General features: G+C 40.1%; 1 protein-coding gene across 1 annotated transcript in view; it reads left to right on the forward strand.

The window, feature by feature from the left end:
* Positions 1 to 26,087, forward strand: part of PLXNA2 (plexin A2) — a 518,514-nt gene extending 492,427 nt beyond the window's left edge. Inside the window, exons 27-32 of the mRNA XM_073615770.1 lie at positions 815 to 914; positions 9,013 to 9,203; positions 9,969 to 10,138; positions 10,322 to 10,534; positions 10,666 to 10,816; positions 18,187 to 26,087. Of these exons, the coding sequence (XP_073471871.1) occupies positions 815 to 914; positions 9,013 to 9,203; positions 9,969 to 10,138; positions 10,322 to 10,534; positions 10,666 to 10,816; positions 18,187 to 18,282 (921 nt within the window). The 3' untranslated portion in view covers positions 18,283 to 26,087. The remainder of the gene's footprint in view (positions 1 to 814; positions 915 to 9,012; positions 9,204 to 9,968; positions 10,139 to 10,321; positions 10,535 to 10,665; positions 10,817 to 18,186) is intronic.
* Positions 26,088 to 26,355: the final 268 nt, after the last annotated feature.

Raw genomic sequence — 26,355 nt, forward strand, 5'->3', positions numbered from 1 at the left:
GACGTCGCTTCCGCCCTGCATTGGTATGGAGACGAGTGGGGGCCATCTTTCCCTCACTCGACTCCATGTATAGTAGGAAGAAGGATCCGATCGCTTCCGCCACTGCCGACGGCTCCTGTAAGCGGCGGAGGGCACTGGAGCGCGGCGGGAGGGGGGGCACTGCAGAGAGCACTATTATCGGAAACTGGACCGCCCGCCGCAGAAGAGGATACCAGGGTTATGGCAGCTAGCTGCTGCCATAACAAAGATATCCCTCTTCGAAGTTAGGACCTATATCAGCATGCGGTGGTCCGGAAGTGGTTAAAGTGAATGTAAGCCCGATTCATGAAATTTGAGCTGGGCATCTCTCTTCAAAGCACTGAGTCCCGTAGCTGTCTCCTGCTCAGTTCCTCTCTTATCAGCCTGATAACTTTAGACAAGCTCTCCGAGATGGGAGATAGAAGTGTGTGTCGGGGGAGGTTGCTAAAAAAAAGATTAGCACATAGCTTGCCATCTAGGAACAGAGCGATGCACATTCCTTCCTTCCTTTGCCAATGAGGAGAGGAGGTGTGTGCCTTTCCTCCAATCAACTGTCTTGGCTCTATGCCCAGGCTTTACTGCAGTGTTAAACAGGAAGAGAAAATCTCCTAACATGTAGAGCACTTTCTAAAGGATATATACAGACGAAGACAGCAGATATACATGTTACAGTTATATAGGGAGATTTGTTTCATCCCTGTGTAACCTCTGAGGCTGTTCACTTCACTGGGTATATGTGAGGGTTTACATCCACGTTAAGATCTAAGAACTTTTCTTTTCTATTCTTTCTGTATAGGTCTCTGATCGGTCGGTGGTTGCACTGGTTCCCAAACAAACCTCATCATACAATATCCCAGCTTCAGCTAGCATATCACGAACTTCAATCAGCAGATATGGTGAGAAAATACATCTTCATTAAATAATTTCCCTTTGTATACCAGTGAGGGCAAGGAGACAGTATGATATTTATTTATTATGGGTACTTATATAGCACCAACAATTTACACAGTGCTTTATATATTGTACATACACATCAGTCCCTGCCCTCAAGGAGCTTACAATCTAAGGTCCCTAAATCACATTCATACACATACTAGGGCTAATTTACACAGTAGCCAATTACCTATGAGCGTGTCTTTGGAGTGTAGGAAGAAACCCACGCAGTCACTTGGAGAACCTGAAAAGTCCAGGCAGGTTGTGCCATGGTTGGGATTTGAACCCGTGACTTTTGTGCTGCCAGGCAGAAATGCTAACCACGGAGCCTCTCTGCAGCCCATTACTTGGCTAATCAATTTACTAGAATTTCACTCTGGAAGACGTGAAAAAGTGAAGACTCACTCTAGAAGACTGCAAAACCATGGTTTAACCGCTTCCGGACCAGCCGCCACAGTTATACTGTGGCGGCTGGCTCCCCTGCGCGAAACCACGCAGCTGTACGTTGGCTCGTGGGGTCCGGATAGCAGGCGTGCACGCCCGCTGCACAGCGGGGATGCCGATACTCGTGGCCGACGGTCGCAATGACCACCGGCCATGAGCGATCGTGACCAGGAGACACAGAACAGGGATGCGTGTGTGTAAACACACACTTCCCTGTTCTGTTCTGACAGAAGTGACAGATCGTGTGTTCCTATTAGCTAGGAACCACGATCCATCACTTCCTGTAGTTAGTCCCCTCCCCCTTCAGCTAGAATCACCTCCCAGGGAACATAGTTAACCCCTTCACCGCCCCTAGTGTTAACCCCTTCACTGCCAGTGACATTTTTAAAGTAATCAATGCATTTTTAATCTCACTGAGCGCTGTATTAATGCCAATGGTTCCAAAAATGTGTCAAAATTGTCTGATGTGTCCTCCATAATGTCGCAGTCACAATAAAAATCGCAGATCGCCGCCATTACTAGTAAAAAAAAAAAAAAAAAAATGTAAATGCTATAAATATATCCCCTATTTTGTAGACGCTACTTTTGCGCAAACCAATCAATATACGCTTATTGCGATTTTTTTTTTTTTTTTTACCAAAAATATGTAGAAGAATACATATCGGCCTAAACTGAGAAAATTAGCTTTTTTCTAAAAAAAAAGGGGGATATTTATTACCGCAAAAAGTACAAAATATTGTTTTTTTCAAAATTGACACTCTTTTTTTGTTTATAGCGCAAAAAATAAAAACCGCAGAGGCAATCAAATACCACCAAAAGAAAGCTCTATTTGTGGGAAAAAAAAGGACATAAATTTTGTTTTGGTACAACGTCGCGTGACTGCGCAATTGTCAGTTAAAGCGACGCTGTGCCGAATCGCAAAAAAAAGCTCTGGTCAGGAAGGGGGTAAATTCTTCCGGGACTGAAGTGGTTAAAAGTGAACACATGGACCTTTACAGCCAAGTTTCCTCTTACCGTTTTTTTGCAACATAGAATAGATTGTAAAGGAAAAATGAGGCATAGACGGTCATTTTTTTCACAAACACAGAGCAAACCCATCTACTGAGAAAAGCGTAAATTAAATCAATAATTAATATGTGACCACCCTCAGCAACAGTTCTATAAGCTACACTTGCATATAGTTTTTGAATGTGCTTACCTGCCATGTTGTTCCAAGCAGTGTGAAGAACCTAGTTCCACCACAGACTTTTTAATACTTTTGCTGTTAAAATCCAAATCCTTAAAAGGTTAATCCCATATATTTTCATGCAAAATATAGTATAACTTATTATTCATAGCTTTAATGTTTAAAGCTGAAAGACTGCCACCTCAGAAAATACAGTACAAAATCAGATGGTTATCCCAGCACTTCCGACCCTTTCAAACTCAGGCATATGCAGCACCTTACATTTTGATGTGCTGCTGCATGTAGTTATATGTATTTATTTATAATCATGGGCGGCACAGTGGTGTGGTGGTAGCACTCTCGCCTAGCAGTAAGAAGGGTCGCTGGTTCGAATCCCAACCATGACACTACCTGCCTGGAGTTTGCATGTTCTCCCTGTGCCTGCGTGGGTTTCCTCCGGGTACTCCGGTTTCCTCCCACACTCCAAAGACATGCTGGTAGGTTAATTGGATCCTGTCTAAATTGTCCCTAGTATGTATGAATGTGAGTTAGGGACCTTAGATTGTAAGCTCCTTGAGGGTAGGGACTGATGTGAATGTACAATGTATATGTGAAGCGCTGCGTAAATTGACGGCGCTATATAAGTACCTGAAATAAATAAAAATAAAATAAATAAAATAATCAGTTTTTTGTTCATGTTCTATGTTGAATATGTTTCATATGAATTAAGAAAAAAACATTTAGAACTGATATTTTTCATGGTGCATATGCAGTAAAAACACACAAAGCTACATGATACATTCCTTTAAATGTACCTGCTTAACATAGATAAATGCACAAAAATGTAGCATTATATTTTAAAAGCACACTAAAGCCGCTCATACTAGAATCTAAATTCCGGTCCCTGCTGAACCGGACAAATTTTGATCCTTGTATGTGCAGGCTGGTTGTACACAAGACTATCTGTCAACCAACTTGTGTACAACCAGCCTGTCATTTTTTTCCTGAACAAGCAGTGCCACCGGCTATAGTCAGCAACACTGATCATTGTATTCTACTGGTGGGGTAGGCTCCCTGCCTTCAAAATACAATAGCTCAGCGGGAGTGATTCACCTTGAATGTGTGGATGGGAAAATCGGTTCATTTTTTTCATGTATGGCCAGCCTAAGCTGTATTCCATAGATGTGAGCTAGCTACTTAGTAATGAATGGGAAATGTAAACAGATCCTTACAGGGTTACAACTCTTAGATGAATTAAGCATTTTTTTATCTTAATTATAGCATGAACAACATCAATGGTTTAGCCCCTGGCTGTCTGAAAAGGTGGCAATACCATTTGTCTGTCTCATTCGTTGAATAATGACAACCGGTACAAATATGATTATGGTTGAAAGAGAAACACCAACACACTTTACTGAGAATTAACAATAGCGATGTTCTGTGGTTTGAGCACAGCACTCCATAAAACTTCTGAAAATCTGACATTTGTTGTTGTATTACATTTGGATATTGGAAATGTTAATATGAATCCTGCATTGCTTCCAACTGATGTAGCTGTGCACAGAGCAAATGAGAATAGGAAGAATTTTTTCCTGACAGAAGCACTAGAGTCTGTTCAGTCTCTCTGTTTGGCATTTACTGCAAGAATGTGTCTGGTCATGCTTCCCGCATCTCTCACGTACACAGTATAATTGTATCTGCTTTAGCCTGACAACAGAGGCCATCTGAATTAAATATCCAGTGCATTCTGTTCAAGTAATGGCATTTGTATTACTACCTAGTGCATTTTTTTCGAATCACTTCTATGTCAGTGGCCGTTCATGTGGATAAACTGTAGGACATTATTTTCATTAACATGGGTAGCTTATGAGGGCCAAACTTATCTGACTCTCTTCATAAATCCTTGACAAGTTTCTTGTCTTTATTTATAGGGATGGTGAAGGAATTTTAAAAACAAATGGCATTCAAATGTTGTGGCTACTATATTATGTACAACTATATATTATTAGGTAGTCTCCTTTGGTTAAGCAATGATTTTCAATCTTTTATTGTCCGGTTTGCTCATTCCACGCTTGCTGTATACTCATTTTATACTTCTTAAATGACAGATAGTGGTTTGTCTACTATTAAAGCTTTTCCGTAATAGGGTCAGATGTGTTGTCAGTTTAGACTTGTACTCTGCCAGTTATTCCACTTTTGCTGTATTACACATAAAGACTTCAATCTGTATTAAAAAGGTGACAGGATTCAGCAGCATGGTGTCCACCTCCCCCTACCAAGTTTTTAAAAAAACTCTCTTCTCCGTCCACTGAAGTCCACGATAAACTGCCAATAAAAAAGCAAGGTTTTTGGACTTCTATAGGGCACATACGCAAAATACTATATAAACTCCTATTGATACATGTTTCTTGGGAAGGAGTGAATACTCCACTCCTTTCCTACTTTTTTTTTCTTAAAGCAAAATGCTTGCTTATTACAATTTAAAAACAGTAGGGTTGCCATATCTAAAATCTCAGCTTCAATTATAAATCACTAACGGTGTGCAGTTGGGACTATTCTTTGTCTATTTTTTTTATCGAAAACAAGATCAAGACATAAAGAGGGATTGGCAAAACCACTCTATTACACCACACCACCAGTACACAATCTATATAGTGAAACCATAGCCACATGTGAACTATTACTACAGTACCTGACTGCGAGATTGTGTTTCCAGCGCGATACCATCACGCTGGTTCTCGGCGACAGGGTACTGTGCATGTCGCGCTGGCTCACTCTTCGGGAAAGGAAAACTTTGTTTTCCTTCCGCGATGAGTGACAGGCAGTGCTGACAGCTGTCTGGTATGAATCCCGAGGGGGAACACCGCGCCAAATTTTAAATGAAAAAAACGGCGTGGGTTCCCCCCCCAGGAGCATTCCAGGCCCTTAGGTCTGGTATGGATTGTAAGGGGAACCCCCTACGCCGAAAAATCAACATGGGGGTGGGTGCATGCGGCCTGGTATGGCTCAGGAGGGGGGGGGCGCTCGCTCGTCCCCACCCCCTTTCCTGGCCGGCTGGGCTGCGTGCTCGGATAAGGGCCTGGTATGGATTTTGGGGGGACCCCCACACCGATTTTTCGGCGTAGGGGGTTCCCCTTACAATCCATACCAGACCTAAGGGCCTGGTATGCCCCTGGGGGGGAACCCACGCCGCTTTTTTTCATTTAAAATTTGGCGCGGCGTTCCCCCTCAGGATTCATACCAGACAGCTGTCAGCACTGCCTGTCACTCATCGCGGAAGGAAAACAAAGTTTTCCTTTCCCGATGAGTGAGCCATCTCGGCGCTGGCTCCTGCGACGGAGCTCGCAGGTGTCAAATCTCGCAGAGAAATACGGCGAGATTGACACAATATCGCGGTCACCTACTGTACCTTCTAATTGTCTAGGTGCAAGCATACATTTTACACAAATTTTTCACGCACTAACATTTACCATCAGAAAAGAAGTAATGGTTGTACATGACAAATTCCAAAGACTCAACCACAAATTCAATATCTTCATTAAAAGAGAGAATTTTTCGATAAAGAAACTGGCACAATATTTCCAGCTCATCTCATGGGGAATTGGTATATACAGTAATACCTCAGATTTCGAGTAACGCGGTTTACGAGTGTTTCGCAATACGAATACAAACGCAATACGTTTCGCATATGGAATGCAGCAATCTCCACTTCACTCCATGTTCCTGGAATATATTTATGCACCAGACACTTCTTACGGATTATTAGCACATGTGCACATAATGAAATATTGCACTGACGAAAAACACAAGAATTTATGTGGTACTGAATATTGATTTATTTATATACAGCAGAATTGCACGTGATATAGACTAGTTTATAAATTTTGGTTTGAAATTTTAAAATAGAGCTGATTATTTATATATTTTTTAGAATTGATGTATTTGCACAGTATTTGATAAAATAAGATATTTTTATTATTTTAAAAAAATATAGACTAGGAGAAAGTTTTGAAAGGTCATTGTAGCACTGTACTTTTATATTATTAACCTTGTCCATATTATACCTTGCAGGCAAAAGCATCATCTGTTCTGAACCAATCGCAATTGCTAGATAGTATGTTTTTAGTCACAATTGGGTGTGTGATTTATACTGTAATACAAGTATCCTGCAAAAGTGTGCTCTTAGTTTAATGTGTTTGGTTTAATTTGTGAACCATTATATACCTTAGAACTGTTCCCCCATAATTCCTGTCCATGGATAAATATTGAAGCCATTAAGATGTTTTCTCGTGAAGTATTTACTACCACAGCACAGATTTATTTTAAGACCACAGGCACACATTTTGGTAGTGCATTCAAACATCTATATGTTTAGCAAATCTTCAATGTCACTGATCCTTATGGAGAATTTCATTGAAAACCCAGCACAAAACAATGTAAATTCTGTAGATCTGGTTTAAACAGGTAACATACAAATAAATATGTGAAAAGTGTGGCGTGCATTTGTATTCCGCCCCTCTGAGTCAATACCTTTTAGAACCACCTTTTGCTGCAATTACAGCTGCAAGTCTTTTTGGGTATGTCTCTCCCAACTCTGCACATCTAGAGAGTGACATTTTTGTCCATTCTTCTTTGCAAAATCGCTCAAGCTCTGTCAGATTGGATGGTGAGTGTCTGTGAACAACAATTTTAAAGTCTTGCCGCAGATTCTCAATTGGATTTAAGTTTGGACTTTGACTTGGCCATTTTAACACATGAATATGCTTTGCTCTAAACCATTCCATTGTAGCTCTGGCTGTATGTTTTGGGTTGTTGTCCTGCTGGAAGATGATCCTCTGCCACAGTCTCAAGTCTTTTGCAGACTCTAAAGCCTCGTACACACGATCAGATTTTCAGCAGGGAATTGTGTGATGACAGACTGTTTGCCTAAAATCCGACTGTTAGTAAGCTCCATCAGGCAATTGTTGTCCAACTTTCCGCCAACAAATGTTGGATGGCAGGCTAGTAAATTTTCGGTCTGTTGTCAGATTTTCGTATCGTGTGTACACAAGTCAGTCACACAAAGTCCAAAGCACAAACACACATGCTTGGAATCAATGCTCACCAAACACGACATTAGCAGAAGGTGCTAAAATTCCACATAGTACGTCACTACATTCGTGTTTGTTGGCTGTTGTTTGTATGCAAGACAAGTTCCTGGCATACACCCTTCGGACAATCTGATCGTGTGTATGAGGCTTTACAGGTTTTCTTCTAAGATTGCCCTGTATTTGACTCCATCTATCTTCTCATCAACTGTAACCAGCTTCCCTCTCCCTGCTGAAGAAAAGCATCCCCACAACATGATGCTGCCACCACCATGTTTCACGGTGGGGATGGTGTGTTCAGGATAATGTGCAGTGTTAGTTTTCCGCCACACACAGCATTTTGCTCTTAGGGCAAAAAGTTACATTTGGTCTAATCTGACCAGAGCACCTTCTTCCACATGTTTGCTGTGTCCCCCACATGGTTTCTCACAAACCGCAAACGGGACTTCTTATGGCTTTCTTTCAACAATGGCTTTTTTCTTGCCAGTCTTCCATAAAGGCCAGATTTGTGGAGTGCAGGACTAATAGTTGTCTTATAGACCGATTCTCCCACCTGAGCTGTGGATCTTTGCAGCTCCTCCAGCGTTACCATGGGCCTCTTGGCTGCTTCTCTGATTAATGCGTTCTTTGCCCGGCCTGTCAGTTTAGGTGGACGGCCATGTCTTGGTAGGTTTGCAGGTGTGCCATATTTCTTTCTATTTTCAGATGATGGATAGAACAGTGCAACGTGAGTTTTCAAAGCTTGGGATCGTTTTTAACCTAACCCTGCTTTAACGTGTTCCTTGGCCTTCATGATGCTGTTTGTTTACTAAAGTCATCTAACAAACCTCAGAGGGCTTCACAGAACAGCTGTATTTATCCTGAGATTAAATTACACACAGGTGGACTCCATTTACTAATTAGGTAACTTCTGAAGGCAAATGATTCCACTAGATTTTAGTTAGGGGTATCAGAGTAAAGGGATCTGAATACAAATGCACGCCACATTTTTCAGATATTTATTTGCAAAAGATTTTGAAAACCATTTATCATTTTCCTTCCACTTCACAATTATGTGCAACTTTGTGTTGATCTATCACATGAAATCCCAATAAAATACATTTACATTTTTAGTTGTAACATGACAAAATGTGGAAAATGTCAAGGGGTATGAATACTTTTTCAAGGCACTGTATGTATGCATATGTAGATAGATAGATATGAAAATTTTACTAAGCAGATGTTTTTTTAACCAACAAAAATATTGACAAAACAAGATATACATTTTTTAAACATAACAGATCTGACTTTGAAGTGGATACTCCACCAGTATTATATCAATTTACTTTTTAGTACATTTAAAGCTGTTACTTAACTCTCTTACAGACTCCACATTCCGATATACTGGCAGCCCTGATAGTCTCCGGTCTCGTGCACCTATGATAACTCCAGATCTAGAAAGTGGTGTTAAAGTTTGGCATCTGGTAAAAAACCATGAGCATGGAGATCAGAAGGAGGGTGACCGGGGGAGCAAGATGGTATCTGAAATTTATCTGACGCGGCTTCTGGCCACTAAGGTATACAAACTGTAAAAGGCCATACTGATATTTTTCTTTGCTATAATTAAATCCACTCTTGAGCATAACTTTTGATTGCATAATGTACTATTTAGCTGGAAAATGTAAATCCGGAATAATTTTGACAATGTTTTTATATGAACACACAGTTATTCTTGGAAGCTCTTCAGCTTCCTAACCTCTTAAAGTGACTATATCAATATCAATCTTCAAAATAAACCCACCCCTGCAAAGGAGACATGGAATATTCACTATTCCTGTTCCCTGTACCCCTGAAGAAGAAAAACACTCTTCAAAGATCCTGCTGAATCTTTGATTTCCTTATCCCCACTACATGTTATGGTTTTTCCTACTGGCCCCTAGGTCAATACAGGACAAAGTAAGAATATAGGGGCTGTCTGAACGACATACATTCTGACAGTGATGAACTCATCATTCCGCTACTTCTTCTTGGCTATCCGTTCTCTGGATGCGGGCACATAGGTGACTTATATATATTGTTTAACCTAACATTCTCTTAAACTGTACAGAAAATTGTGGTCATCAACTTGGCTGTGCTGTGTGGCAGGGCTTTGTGAATCTCAGGGCTGACTGAACAGAATTACAAATCCTCTGGCAGATAAATCAGCTTTCAAATATGTATTGCAACCATGCGTTCAGCTGTTTTTCTAGGGTTCATCTTTAAATATCGTATAATCTGAAAAAAATAATAAAACCGCAATATCAAACATGAAACCCTCACTTATAACTTATTCTGTCCCATAGGGAACACTGCAAAAATTTGTGGATGATTTGTTTGAAACATTGTTCAGTACAGTGCATCGTGGGAGTGCTCTGCCTCTTGCCATCAAGTATATGTTTGACTTTCTGGATGAACAGGCAGACAGACATGGCATCTATGATACGGATGTAAGACACACGTGGAAAAGCAACTGGTAAGTACAGAGGGACAGGAATGCCTTAAAGTAGGAAAATATGTAATGAGTAAGTGATAAATAGGAATCAAAAAAAGTATGACCATTCTTTAAAACAGGGAAGGGGAAGAAAGGAAAAAAAAGGCATGCTGCATATGAACCCATTAATGAAACTTTGTCTTCTTTTGTCTGTTTCCTAAACAGCCTACCACTTCGGTTTTGGGTGAATGTCATTAAGAACCCTCAGTTTGTGTTTGACATACACAAGGGTAGCATCACAGATGCCTGCCTGTCTGTTGTGGCACAGACATTCATGGACTCTTGTTCCACCTCAGAGCATCGACTTGGAAAAGATTCCCCTAGCAACAAGCTGCTGTATGCCAAGGATATTCCTAATTACAAGAACTGGGTTGAAAGGTCAGTGTGCATCACACTGGTGCAACAATGGTGTTTCTAAATTAAAATAAATTATTCTTATTTTCTACTGGATATATGTATACCAAAACGCCATAGGTCAATTGTATTATATGATAACGTTTGTTTTTCAGGTATTATGCTGACATTGCCAAGCTCCCAGCCATTAGTGATCAAGATATGAATGCCTACCTCGCAGAGCAGTCTCGTATGCATGCATCAGAGTTTAATATGCTAAGCGCTTTAAACGAGATCTACTCTTATATCACTAAATACAGTGTGGAGGTAAGACATGACAAGTTGGCTAGAATGGGGCTGGGATCTGTGGAGAATCAATTTAGTTGTAAATTTTGAACATTTACTAAATGTGGCAAATCATTATTCCATTTGGCAATATTTGCAGTCTAAAACTCACTACTACTAGCTAGTTTGTGTATCATAACTATAATGTTTTTCTTTTGATCTTCAAAAATGGATGAAATATGAAAAGTGTTTGCCTTACAGTAAATCCAAATAATTCATAAATGTTATATGTGTATAACTCTTTTGTAGTGAAAACTTTTTTCCAGCAAAGTGGCTTAGTGGTTAGCAGTTCTGTCTTGCAGCACTGGGATCCTCAGGTCAAAATAATGCTCCTCATATCCTTGCTAACTACTTTTCTATGTTGTCACATGACCTTAAAAAAATCCGCCCCGCTAGCACCCAAAAAGCACCGCAAAAGCGCTGCTAAAGCAACGCAAAAACTGTTTTACCGACGCTGCAGTGTGAAAGGGGTCTAAATGTAAAAGCACACCATTTGTACCAGTTAATAGATATAATTGTAATAACATAAATCGCATAGTTTTTACCTCCTAAAAATACATCCTGAGCTTGTTTTAGCCCTCCAAAATCCTTCAGTACATAGGACCAGAGAATAGGAGGTAGAGATGTGATGTCAGACGATCTCCACCCAGCTATACACGCTGCGTAAAAGAGAGACAGAGTAGCAGGGAGTGGACACAGGAGAAGGAGAGAGCTGTCCCCATAGATTTCCTGATGTCAGGTTAAGTCAGTTAAGTGGAGCAGGGAGGATTGCCGGAGAATGGGAGTGCTTCTAGATGCGCAACTATTCTTAGTGCTTGTAAATGTTATTTAATTGTACGTTCAGATTGTTTTGTTTATCAGGTTTACAACCACTTTAACGTCCCTTGTAGTTTGTTGCAAACAGACTACTCTAAAACTTATCTGACACTAAATAAAATGTTCATTTAAATCTTTAAATTTAAATTTTTTGTTTAGTTTAGTTTCCTTAAAGAGTGCAATTTATTTGAAATTAAAATAGTTTACAAGTTGGGGGGCGTGTCCAAGATGGAGACCGGAGCAGACGTGCTTTGATAGTCTCCGGCTATCACCGCTGTTACCCTGCAGACCGAAGATCCTGGACGCCCTGAGACAGCCCAGCTGCCGGCGGAGGACGGTATGACAAAGGGGAAGGGGTCCCTGGCCGCCCGAAAGTCCCAGAAAGTCGCCCAAACTACCGCTACGCGGAACTCCCGTCCCGCCACAGGCCCCAACATGGCGTCGCAAGCAGGAGAAAGCGACGTGGACCCCGCTGAGAAGGAGCAATCCAACTTTGAGGCCCTCATGCAGGCGATCACTACATGCCAGACAACGCTAACAGGCAAGATAGAGCTGATACAGCTGGATATTAGCCTCATTAGGAGAGACATGGACACTTTCCGCTCCCGTCTTGCAGAGGCTGAGCGCCGCGTGGGGGACGCAGAAGACACGCTGCAGTCCCACACAGTCTCACTCCGCACGCTGCAAACAAAAATCAAGTCCCTGGAAACCCGCGCGGAAGATGCAGAAAATAGAAATAGGAGGAATAACCTCCGAGTGGTTGGACTACCTGAAGGGGCTGAGGGAGCTGACCCCACTGCCTTCACGGAGCGTCTCCTGCGCACGCTTCTACCACAGGCGCCATTCTCAGACTTCTTTGTGGTGGAGAGGGCACATAGGATGCCTGCTGCCCGGGGGCCCCCGGGAGCTCCTCCACGCACGTTTATTCTGAGATTGCTCAACTTTAGGGATCGAGATGTGGTCCTGCGTGAGTCAAGGAAAACTGAACAACTGCGGTATGAAGGAGCGAAGCTGATGATATTTCCAGATTTTTCGGTGGACACACAGAAGCTGCGTCGATCATTCGACCAGGTGAAGCTCAACCTTCGTAATAGGAATAGGAAGCTGGAGTTGGAGCACAGGTTTTTGCTCCCAGTTGGGATTTTTATTTTTTTGCTGCTACATGAGTACTCAATTATATGTAAATGTCTCCTATATTAAGGGTCAGTGTTATTCTAATACTCATCCACTAGATGGCAGAGATGTTCTTCCTTACAGAGTTTTTACAATGACGAATAAGATTATGCTACTTTTGTGTATTTATATATATAGATGGGTATGGATTATGCTGCATAGTCGCCTTTACACATTTCTTGTAAGATTTAAATGACTCCCCTGACTATTTTGTCTTGGAATGTTAGAGGTCTGAATTCCAAGATAAAAAGATCACTGGTTTTCAATTTTTTTAAAAAGTACAACCCGCACATATGTGTACTCCAGGAGACACATTTGGTCGGGAGTAAGACGCTGGCACTCAGGAAACCATGGGTTGGTGCGTATTACCACTCTACCTATTCTTCCTATTCCAGGGGTGTCAGTGTCCTCATACATAAATCCCTCGGGTTTACCCTACTGGATCTACACCTAGATCCTGAGGGGAGATATGTGGCCCTACATGCGATGTGCGACAGAATGGAATTGCTGATCGTGGGCATCTATGTCCCCCCCCCTGCCACGGTGAACATACTGGGGAAATTAGCCCCAATAATAGCATTATATCCGTCAGCTGGAGTTATATTGACTGGAGACTTTAACATGGTCCCAGATGCAACTCTGGATAGATTTAGCGGGGGGCCCTCTTCCATCTCTCCCCTCTCTCAATGGGCGGAAAATTTCGGGTTCACTGATATATGGAGACTGAGACACCCTAACATGAAACAATATACGTGTCATTCAGCTACACATGCTTCTTTCTCCAGAATTGACCTGATGTTTGCCACGGACTCCCTGCTCTCCCGGATACAGGAGGTTGAGATCCTGCCGCGTGGCATTTCAGACCATGCACCTCTCCTGCTTAGACTTAAAACGGATTCACCGGTGGGTGCTGCACTCTGGCGACTTTCGGGTCTGTGGATTACGGACGAGAGGGTGTCCCCCCTGGTGGAGGGAGAGTTGGGAGTCTACTGGGCAATTAACGAGGGCACGGTCCCCCCCCCGACACTGTGGGATGCCTTCAAGGCGTATACCAGGGGCCAGTATCAAACTGCGATTGGGAGGGTTAGGAAGGACACCAGACTAGCACTAGAGGAGGCGGAAAAGAGGGCTCTTCTGCTAGAGGATAGATATGTGCATACTAAAGACATACTGACTTATGACGCTCTGCAATCCCTTCACAGGGAAATCTCCCTGATGAGGGTTGAGACCACCAAGAAACAGATACTTGCTCAATCCCAGAGAATTTTTGAGCAAGGAGAAAGAACCGGTAGACTATTAGCATGGTTAGCTAAAGAACGCTCCTCCCAGTCACACATTGCCCACATAAAGGACGATAGGGGAAAGCTCTGCTCTGACCCTGCTGATATAAATGAACAATTTGCTAAGTATTACAAACAACTATATACCTCTACTAACACCTCCACTAGTGAAGACCTTCACAGTTTCCTCAATCAAATAGAATTTCCACAACTTTCGGATACGGCTCGTAGTGCATTAGACGCCCCGATTACTCTTAAGGAGGTCCAAATGGCGGTGGGGGCACTTCAGTCAGCAAAAACTCCGGGCCCGGACGGCCTACCAGCGGAGTTTTATAAGGAACATAGGGAGTTTCTGATCCCTAAATTTCATGACCTGCTTTTAGAGATGCTGGGGGAGGGTTGCTTACCTCCATCTATGTTGGAGGCAGTTATAGTAGTTATAGCCAAACCTAATAAGGATCCTACGTCTTGTGCCTCGTACCGTCCCATCTCACTGTTAAACGTAGATGCCAAGATAACTACTAAGATACTCTCCACTAGGCTAAATTCGGTTATCCTTTCTATAATTCATGGTGATCAAACAGGGTTTATGCCTGGCAAGGGAACTGACATTAACCTACGTCGACTTTACACAAACATATCTTTTGCGGAGAAAAAGGAATCCCCGGGTGTGGTGGCCTCTTTAGATGCCGAGAAGGCCTTCGACTCGGTTGAGTGGGAGTTCCTTTGGCAAGTCCTGGAAAGGTTTAATTTTGGCCCCAAGTTCATATCCTGGGTAAGGCTCCTCTATAATGGCCCCACTGCAAGAATACGCACAAACGGTGTGCTCTCACCTCCTTTCTCTCTGGGGAGGGGGACCAGGCAGGGATGCCCTCTGTCTCCAGGGCTGTTTGCCCTGGCCATTGAGCCCCTCGCTATCCTACTTAGAACGTCTCACAGGGTTAAGGGCATAACGGTTGGTCCGTTGACTGAGAGGCTCTCGTTATACGCTGATGATACGCTATTGTATCTACCGGATGCGTCTGCCTCATTGGAGGCGGCACTGGAACTTATTAATGGCTATGGGGCTTTCTCTGGCATACGGATCAACTGGTCTAAGTCGACCCTATTCTCGCTGTCCCGCGCCCCGGTTCCCGTGGACCCGCAGATACCGCTGGTTATGGTGTCTAGGTTCAGGTACTTGGGCATCGAGATACAGCGGGACCCATCTCAATATTTAGTGGATAATGTCTACCCAATTCTACAGCAATTAACCACCAGATGCCAGGCTTGGAAGTCTCTTCCCCTTACACCGGTAGGAAGAATCAATTTGCTTAAGATGACGTTTCTGCCTAAATTTCTTTATGTCTTTCGTAACACCCCGGTCCCCATCCCTAGCTCCTTCTTTACTAAGCTAGATCAATTAGTTAACACCTTTGTGTGGGGAGGTCGAACCCCTAGAGTTGCTCGGGCCACCTTGCAGCTTCCCTTGTCATTGGGAGGTCTGGCACTCCCCTGCTTTAAAAAGTATTACTGGGCAGCAGTGGTTGTGACGGGCGTTGGTGGTTCTCCCAGCCGAAGTCCAATCCAGCGGTTAACTTGGAGGCCGCTATACTGGGATCTTACTCAGCACTGAGCAACCTGGTCTTTAGGGGCCCAAAAACACATCCAGATATGACGTCCTCAATGTATACGACAGTCAGAGTTTGGGGGCAGATGTCGGGGAAACTTACTGAACCAGGTTCTATGTCTCCCTATACACCACTATGGGGCAATCCCAAATTGAAGCATCTCCAATCAGTTCCAGACCCGGCCTTGTGGGCAAATTATGGTGTTAAAATACTAAAACAGGTAATTTCGGGAGGGGGGATCCTTCCTTATGATATATTAAAAAACGATTTCCAACTCCCCTCGCGAATGTTATTTCGCTATTTACAACTACGTCATGCACTACGAGCCCAATTCCCGTCGGGAATCACCTTGCACTCACATGGGGTTGAGTCCTTTTTGATTTCCAGACACGTGGACCGAATTCTATCCTCCCTATATATGCGAATAATAGGTGAAGAGCGATCTAAGAAGAACACACTTTTTGACAAATGGAAGGAGGACATACCCGCCCTGGCGGCGGATGACTAGGAGGAGGGCATACAACAATACATTCCTCTCATGGTATCTGCGAAAGATCGTTATATACAGCTTAAGTTTCTCCATAGGGCGTATTACACGCCGCAGAGATTGTCTAGAATTTACCCGAAAGTGTCAGATAGATGCCCAAGGTGTGGGGGAGAACTGGGTACCTTTATGCATGTGGTCTGGTCCTGTCCTCTTATACAACAGTTTTGGCTGGAAGTAGTCAACGTGATTAATTTGGTGGGTGACTTACATCTACAGTTAAACCCGATTGTCTTTCTCTTGGGAGTATGTGATAACCTCATACCCAATACTCATAAAAGATTGTTTGTGTTTTATGCCTCGTTCTATGCTAGGAAAACTATACTGCTTAAATGGAAGCAACCTGACCCTCCTACAGTGGCCCAGTGGAAGGCCTTGGTCAACTCCACATTGCCATTATATAAGCTTACCTATATCAACCGCAAATGCCCAAAAAAGTTCTCCAAAATTTGGGGTGCATGGTCTCACCAATAAGATGGATGTGGGCTACTGAAGCGGAAACATCCTACTTTGGACAAGTCGTTTCCTGGTCTCCGCTCCCCCCCCCCTGTTTTTGCCCCCTTCTTCCCTATCCTTGTCTCTCTCCCTCCTTCCGTACCCTCCCCCCTTTCCCCCCCTCTCCCCCCCCCCCCCAGGGTAAAATAAAATAAAAATGAGTGTCTAGCATTGGTACTTATTTTTCCACCATAGAGAAGATCATCCCTCTATTAGACACTATAGAATACGATAAGCACAGGATTTGGTATGGGGGAAGATATTGATACACCTCTATTAAGATTTTTTATATATAACCTGATGATAGGACGATAAATTGAAAAAATAGTCTGAATTGTAACCATTTGACCTGAATATATATGTATAATTTGTAGCAGCACACTGTTCAATTAATTTTTATTGTTTGTATATGTATATAATCTCCTTATGGAGCAAATAAAAACTTTTCTGTTAAAAAAAAAAAAAAAAAAAATAGTTTACAAGTTGCCATATGCATTTAAGATTAAAAAAAAAATATGTGTGTGTTTCTCAACAAAATTGTTCAGCAGATTAGCGTGGAGCTACACCACATCTGATCTGAGCTAAACAAAGCAAAAACACTATTTTATTCATTTTTAATATTTAAAGCAACCTCACCCATCCATCCGTGTCTTTGTGCTTTTACACCCCCTAGCATTTCTGGCCGCAGTCATGTTAAGTATGGGCAGATGGTTCATGTTAGCATTTGCTTCCTGGAATCCATCTGTCCTTAGCCTAGACATGTATGCTTAGCTAAGAAAACCCCTCTCCCCTTCTGAAGACTCATAGGATGTATGACATTATATGCCTAGGTCTGGAAATCAGGAAGTAAATGAAATAATGTAAAGAATAAAAGTTTAAAAAAAGTAAATGTGACACTTTTCTATTTACTAATGCTAGCAGCATAAGGATTTAAAATAGTCAATGATGATCGAGAGAGTGAAGTTCTGCTTTAAGTAGCCACAAAAACACTGAATCCCTTCCCATGCTGGTATGCACTTCCCAAAGTCCTGTACCATTAAGATCTTAGGTAGGGCCATAAGCTTCAGAAGCTCCTATTTGATTTTAGGTTCCCTTGTAAAAATGTAAGTATCTGCAAATAGAGACACCTATAGCTGTGCAGAAGCAGAGGAGACATTTAGTTAATACAGATGGTAGGAACAGTGGCATAGGAAGTCAGCCCACATAATAATGTTTTCATTATATGAATATATATATATGATTTCATAAGCTCTTTCAAGATGCTTTCAAAGACTTCCTTAACCTGATGGAATAAAGAGGTGATGATAGGGTTGTACTTTAAAAAACACTTAAAAATACTCATCAAGACTTACATAAACCCATCATTTAGTATGAAATATGCAGTATACATTTTCTGCAAACCACTGACAATAAAATCTGTATTGTCTCTTACAGCTAATTACAGCCTTGGAAGAAGATGAACAGGGGCGACGACACCGCTTAGCTTACAAAGTGGAACAGCTGATAGTGGCCATGAGTTTTGACAGCTGAATTATAGCGCAAGCTTTTATCCACAAAATGGAGACAGACTCCTGGTAAAGACTTGGATATAGAGCTGCAGGGTTCCCTGGACTTTCCCTTCCAACTGTGAAAACGTGAATAAGGCATCAGTAAGTCTAACAACTGATTGCCTAACAGAATGGATGGGAAGGAGTTCAAACCTTCTCCAAACTCCCAAGTTCCTCTGAAAGCCTGAAGAAGTCACTAGAATTTCAGTGAGCCCAGCAGAACCTTGATTGCATGCGCAACGTAAATTAAGAGACTGCATAAAAAGAAAAGATTCAACTTTTATGTCTGTTGGTTCAGTTTGTTGTTTAACTTGTTTTTTTCTTCAAAAGACTATTTTTTTATTTTTATTTATTGTTTTTTGGATGGGTGAGAAATGTGTTGAAGGATACATTGTTTTTCACCCAAAAAGGAGAAAAAGGAACAGAATTTTCATAAAAGGCCACTCTTGGCTGAATTTGCACTGGTTCATCTGATAACCTTAATTATATGAGTGGGTGATGTACCTCCACTACTAGCTGGTCTACTTGAGAACTTTATAGCCTAAGTTGAAACTGTACTGAGTGTCACTTAAATTCACCAGCTTATTCTGTGATGGATTCCTTGTAGTAAGAGACATTGGCCTAATAATACAGCAACATGATCAGTCTTTATGAACCTGTAACATATTCTGTGCTGACACCATGGCTTGCTTTCAAAGAAAGTTTTGAGATACTTGAAGATACGTATAGCAGTTGGTCTTAAGAGAGCATAATAATGTGCATTAGTTGTTAGTTTTCTTTCATTCTACAATCACTTTAGCGCATTGAGAGGGTATCAGTATAAGAAATTCGAAAAATGCCATGTTATAAATCCCAGCTGAATATGGTCTGTTTAAATTGTTAGCTGTAGACCAATATTTATTTAACAGTTTTTGTTACAGGCATGATAATCAAGCCTTTTTATTAATAATATGCATATGGTTTATCATAATAACACTATGCATTGTGTTCAGTGGCTTATGAAAGGAAGCTATCGACATAAATACAGCACTGAAATATTTCTAAATCTGTCAAAGCTAGTACATATTTTTCTGGGATGACATTATTTTTGAAATAGACATCCATTGAGCACATAAGATACATATATATGAAAGCTTATTTTTTTGTTGGCTCTTTTGCAGTTTGTGATTTCCTTTTACACCATTACTAAAGTTCCATGTGTGCCAAAGGGGCAGTAAACCTACCTACCCAAAAGTACTATAGTAGCCATATAAGTCAACAGGATAAAATATATTTAACATTAAAATGCCCATAGATGCTATAAGACTATGGAATGGGTAAAACTGGATATATTCCAACTGGGGCCCTAGGCAACAATAGAATCTTTGGTCCCCTAGCTTACCTCAAACCAGGCTAAAGACAAACCTGTTTGTTTGTTTTTTTTCTTTGTGTATTATTCACATTGAATCAGACCTTTTACAACGTAAAAATCTGTTCACATAATATGATTTCAGCACAGTTCTGTTAACTGTAAAAGGAGTAATGTACAATATGTTAAATTTTGTTATCAGCAAAGTACTGCACTGTAGCAGGAAAGTGAAAATATAGCTGATAACATTTTGTTGGGAAACATATTGCATTTGTGGGCATTCTTTGAAGAATATTTTGATTTCACTAGGCATGATGTCATACAAAGATCCCCCCCAAAAAATCAAATTTTTAAATACACACAAGTACAGTAGACATTAAACTATTTATATATTCATAACAAGCAGTGAAAAATCTTTAACATCTTCCTATTGCTGGGAGTTAGTCCTTTAATGACATTTAATGCTGGAAGTGTTCCCTAGACTTCCCAGTCATGTGATTGGCTGTCACATTGAGCATATCATCGAGAGCCTTTCCTACCATTTCTCGATTGTAAACAGTGAACAGGAGCTGTCAGTGACAGCACAAATCAGTGGCACCGGCTAAATGCATATGTGTAGCAGCATTGCATTAACGAATACTGCCATGCTGCCACATATATAAATGTACAACCAGTGACAACAGGTTAAAACAAACCATCCCTTACCTCTCTAAATGCTTTTAATGTAAATGTATTTTATTTAAAGATCGCAACAAAGACGAGTTGGTTTTGCTTGGTTGGTTTTTAGTAACTTAGAAACATTTGCTATTAGTTTACATTAGAGGTCTGGCAGCTTTGACAAGCTTTGGGTACAACAAAAAGTATTGAGGGAAGTGTTAAGATTTTAATCCTGCTGTTGTGAACTTTGAAAATTAATTTCTTCACAAGGCTCGTATATACAGAAATGAATGAGGGCTTGTTTAATATGCTTTTACTGCTTGTTTAGAATATGTAAATATATTAGTGTGCATGAACTGGGCACATCTTTCCTTTAACACAAAATGATGATAGAGCAGAACCATCATTTTATCTGTGTGCTGCTCATAAATCTGATTCTTGACAGTTAAAGTATATCCAAAGCCAAATCTTTAATGTTTATCTGTCTTTCTTTCTTTTTTTTTGCTTTGTTTTTTTGGATAGAGGGAATGCTAGAGGGGTGCCAATCTTTTGTTGCTGCCTGTGTCCTATTGGGGAGACTTTTCTTTGCTTCCTGTCTCAAGACACAACAGGAGGTGGGAAATGGTCTCTCCAAAGTAAGGGAATTCATCTTTGTTACTATTCCTGACATAGGGAAAAATCGAAATGTTTTACCTCACTTTGAGTCACAGTGATACTGGTCCCCAGGATACATTGAAAGGATGAATCTCCCTAGTGGTGATACAACAGTGAAAATCTGGCAGAGGTCTAACCTTTACCTTGTCCAAAATGGAAAAAAAAATCCTTAAACTATTTTAACCATTTGAATCCCCAGTGCCATTTTAAAACATCACTGGGATAGCTATTCATCCCAGTGTTGTTGAAAAATGGAACCCAACTGCTTTGTTCATACAAATCTTTATTTCAAAAGGTTCCCCTACTAAAAATATGTAAAGTATTGTCTTTTTTTTTGGTCCTTTGTATGACACCATTCCTGATGAAAACTGATAATTTGTGAAAGATTAGGCAAAAATATACTGCAAAATTGTACTTTCCAGATGTATTTATTGGTACTGTACTTCTGAGGACTGTGTTATGTTGAACTGTGCAAAAACCTCTTATATAGTTGTCTTCTTTCAAGCCTTTAAAGTCCCCACTCTGCTCTAATGTTACACCTATGCAAAAAAGAGAACTGACAAATTAGCTGAAAAGTAGTGAGAGCAGAGGGTAAAATGTGCTTTCTGTTTGTAGTTGCGTGAAAAATCTAATCTTTATTATTTCTTCCCTGCTGACCTGTGTGCAGACTGAGGGACAGTCCCAAATTTTAGTGTTACTGTTGGCTGTGTTTTGCTTTGAAGCATTTGAACCATGACCCGCTGTTTCATTTAAAACAATATTTACAGACACCTTAATACATCAGGGCGCAGAGAATTATCAAGAAACATGGCATGCTTCAAATATAATGGCAAATATTATGGCAGCAGTGCAAAAACACACTATTCGCCCTTAGTTTGCATGCTGGAAATCAGAGAAGCAGTAACACAGAGAAAACAGAGGAGAGTTTGCATGTTTAAGTGGGTATGAGAGCTTATGTTCAGGCTGGTTCAGTCCAACCAATACAGCATAATTTAATGCTGGTCAGGTGATCAATCATTAAAAAAAAAACATACATCACATCCATCAGTAGGTTGTCTGTCTACAAGTTTGTTTAGTTTTCTTTGACTTAATACATTCCAAGTCCCATACACATAAAATTACAAACGATACCACTATTCCACAATCAGATGTGGTAATGACTGTCACTGTTGTATGTGGGTATGTTTACATTAGCTTGTCGGCTTTCATTTCTGTTGTTTTGTTGCTCACGTAATCTTCAGATAAAAAAAGCTGATGATCATAAACAGTGGGGTTGGCTGTTAGGGAACAGCCATAGGGCTTATGTAGATGGGCAAATGCAGCATGTTTTCAAGTGCTTTACACTTGATTTTGAGATTTGTTTTATAAGATTTAGAGGTTCTTTTGTGATCCTTTAGAGGTGCCTCTGACTGGATGCTGACCTCATAAGCCACATCAAGCAGTGTTTGTATCCCCATTGATATGTATAGGGAAAAAAGCCATTCTGATGCAAATACACATATACTGACAACTTTTGTGTGGCATAAAAGGTCCACTTTGAGATAATGGCCAAATGCAAGGTCCATCTGAGGACTGGGCCTTCTATAGGGCACCTAAAAGCCAAACATTCTACCCCTAACCCAGTCACCAACTAAACAACACACTCAACTAGTATGAGCTGAGAACTATGGAAGACCAACCAGAAATTTCCAGTCCAGCTGGTTGAATTGTCTTCCTGTGGTGGTGTTCTGACGATGTTATTTGTAATCCTCAGATAATTGCCTCAACCTAATTGAACATTTTATTTATATTATTTTCTTTATTATGTTCTGGAAAATAGATTAAAAAAAATATTTTTTTTTTTTTAGTAAGACAATTAAATCATTTTTAAATAAACATCTAAGAGTTGCCACTTCCAGCAGATGTTGAGTTAGGAAATGCAACTTTAGGTTTTCTGCATATTATTTTATTTTTAAGCTGTGAATAGCCTGAAAAGTATGTGTTATGAATAGACCTGAATGCAAGTGATCGAATCACACAAAATCAGCTAAATTTGACAGAGGAGGAGTATTACCCCACCTTCTTTCATAGCAGATACAGAATTATATGGATCTTAAGTTTAACCGAGACAGCAAGATAAAGAGCAGTGCTAGGTTGCTCTGCAAAGTGTCATATAATTACCCTTCACTGAATATTTATTTGTAAAATACAGATTTATGAAAGTATTATAAAACATTTAAATGATCCATTTACAAATTTGTAAACAAAAAAAAAAAAGATTTCTCAAACCATCCCCTTTAAATTGCTTGATTATGGTGATATAATGTATTTTTGAGCCTCTCAGGATATTTACAGCAGAGCCCTCGAAAGGAATAAGTTAGAGGAATTCTGCTTTATGATAAGTTAGGATAAGCTGATATATTGATATTTTACCAGTCCATGTTTCCAATAATTTAGGATACATTTTGTAGCTAGGAATGTCAAATAAAACACCACTGAGTGAAACAAGTGATTATTTCACAAAAGTGTTTAGTTACATTGCAAACAATCCACTGTGCAGGTTACAGAATTTATATGTATATGTCGTTGAGATGTTAAATTGATTGTGAAACAGGACATTATTAAGACATGACTGCCATTCCTAGCTGTTATTTTTTTAAATGAGGGAACTTATAAATGGTGGATTGTGTTAAATGTTAGTATTATTCTGCATTGTTCTCAGGCCAGAGAATGCCATAGTGTTAGGCTAAAAAGAACACAATTGTTGAATTTACATTATGCACTTTTTATGAAATGTGTTTTACAGCTACTGCAAAAGCTAGGGATCCATCCCCTGCCACTAATACAGTGCCATATAAATTGTTATGTCCCATATGCTAAAACATGAGTACATATTGCAAAGTAATAATACTCTTAAATCTAGCTAAACTTTTGCCTATGGTCTGAGCCAGGTCTGTGGGGAAGCTGAGGGCTGCACCTAAATGGGCACACATTAAAGTGTAATAATGTAGGTAAAGACTACATTAGTTGTATAACTAGGGGCGTTCATTTTAAAGCTAGCTGTAGTAGATTGCACACATGTGATATTACCAATCAGAAAATATTGTATAACATGAGCTAGAGGTGCTTTAGCCACACTTAAAGCAGACCTAAACTTGGGCATTTCAAAGACGGAAGTCAAGTCTGCTGTAACTGGCAGCTTTTCCAATGGGAATTCTGCAGCCGCTCTTTTGCCAAATTCCTCTTTGGTATTCATTCTGCACTACTCTATTACACTATTAAAAGATAGCACTTCTTGTTTCTAGACCTTAGTCCTAGTCTCCAAATGCCATTTATCTAATCTAGTGATAAGAAGCAGGAGTTGGTGGGATATGCTCCTTATAATTGAAAACTACTGAGAGGCTACTGCGAGGCTTGAAAAACAGAGTTTGCTTAGGCACTGTCAGGTTTGTTAAATTACTCTACAGCTTCTAATAGGGAATTATATGTTAAATGTACATTTTGTACCGCATTAGATTAGTACTAATTAAACCTTGTTAACAGGTAAAGTTAACAATATAAGTATAGGTCTTCGTCAAAACTGCAGCAGCTTGTTCACATCAATTTACAATGTCCACATAACTCCATGTTGTTCATATTATGTTGCCTTCCAAGCACTGCATTTAAATGTTTTAAGGAAAATAACAGCAGTTTATTATGACTGAGAAAAGCCGATAAACAAGTATACATTTGTGTAAAATTTGCTTTTTTATAAGAACTATGTTTGTCCTTAAAAGCCCAAATGAAATGATGAACATGGGAGCTATGAGTGCCAAATAACCAGTTACGGCCACGCTCATGTACATTGTGAGTGTAAAAGTACCAAACACTGTAGAACACTTTTGCATTTAGCAAAAATATCATCAGAAATTTCTCTCTTCCTTACATCGTGTTTGTTATGATAATTTGTGAGGTTTCTCACAAGATGCCTATAAGTGGGGGATCCGTTGCTAAGTATTTGTGTCATCAGAATCATTGCCCACTAGGCCATTTAATGATATGTTTACAGCAACTATTACTTGAAATGTTGGATATTCATTTGTTATCTCTTTCTTTGTAATCTTTGCTCTTGGAACACCTGCCTCATGTATAATTTTAAATTAGTCATTTTAAGTATGTTGCAACGTTTCCTAACTTACTGTTTTGTACAGTGATATAGCAAATGTAAGTAGTATCAGGGAATCTCTAAAAGTCTTTAACTAGGTAAAATATGTTCAGAGAAGTGTTGTAGCCAATAGAAATTTGTTTGTGTCAAGGGTACTTTTTACGTACCATCAGAAGAATGTGACTTATGCCACCCACTTTTTAATGCAGCTTGCTAGTCTCCCACCTGCAGACCAAAGCCCCTTTTGACTTTCTGTTGCTGAGTCCCTCTTAAAACTAGGAGACCAAGTAACATATTGCTGGGCAATATTTGCTGGCCTCTTGCATATCAAAGGCTTTATCTGTGTGTGATGTTTGCAGTTGCTGAACTTTACTTCAGCCTATACTGATCCACTGTGTCTCCTGCATTCCAGACTTTGTTAACCATATGCCTTCTTGCCAAATCAAACAAAATAGTTGCTGTATTTTTGGTAGCTGAATGAAAGTTGAACTGTAATGTTTGTATTCCATTCATGTCAGTTTATGTTTGTTTTTTGAGTTATCTGCTCCCAAGTGTCAGAAGGCGGAATAACATTGCTGATAATATTGAAGTGCAGAAATGTTTGCCAAAATCTGGATGGTTCATTACTACATAAACTACTCTACTTTCCCACTGATAATGCTCTTGTTTCTCAGTGTGTCACAAGATGAACCACACCAACCAATCTGATTGCTGAATGTTGGGACACCCTGCTCTCCAGTTCTGCTGCACTTCTGTAAGAGTATTGTGTCTTTGTTTTTGCCTATTTTTTATATCTGCTTTGCTTCTTTTCTGTCATTTTTACAGTTGTTGTGAAAAAAATTTAAGAAAGTTTTAATTATTTAAAAACTGTTCGGAGACAAAAAAAGTTTTGTTATTATTTTAATATATTATTGTGTACCTATTGTAAATATGAAACACTCCTATTTTGCAAGCCAAGGACCCACTTTGTACTATTGTTATATATAAATAAAGTTTACTGGAAAAATGTGTTATTTTTACATAATTAAAATAATAAAGTATACTAAACTTTGTGAATATAATTAATCTTAGCTTTAGCCTTACAAATCTGAAACTATTTCTTAGTCATTTAATGGGTTATTAGAATAGAAAGGTAAAAAAAAAATACTAAACACAAATAGCTCATTTAGGTCTACATTCATAAATAATGATAAATACAGGCCAATAGGGTTTATCTTTATTTTGTTATGTCTGAAATTAGCAGTATCTTATAGCACTTGTTTTCCATTTTCTGT

This window comes from Aquarana catesbeiana, linkage group LG02 (assembly GCF_042186555.1).
Source record: "Aquarana catesbeiana isolate 2022-GZ linkage group LG02, ASM4218655v1, whole genome shotgun sequence".
Classification (NCBI taxonomy): domain Eukaryota; kingdom Metazoa; phylum Chordata; class Amphibia; order Anura; family Ranidae; genus Aquarana; species Aquarana catesbeiana.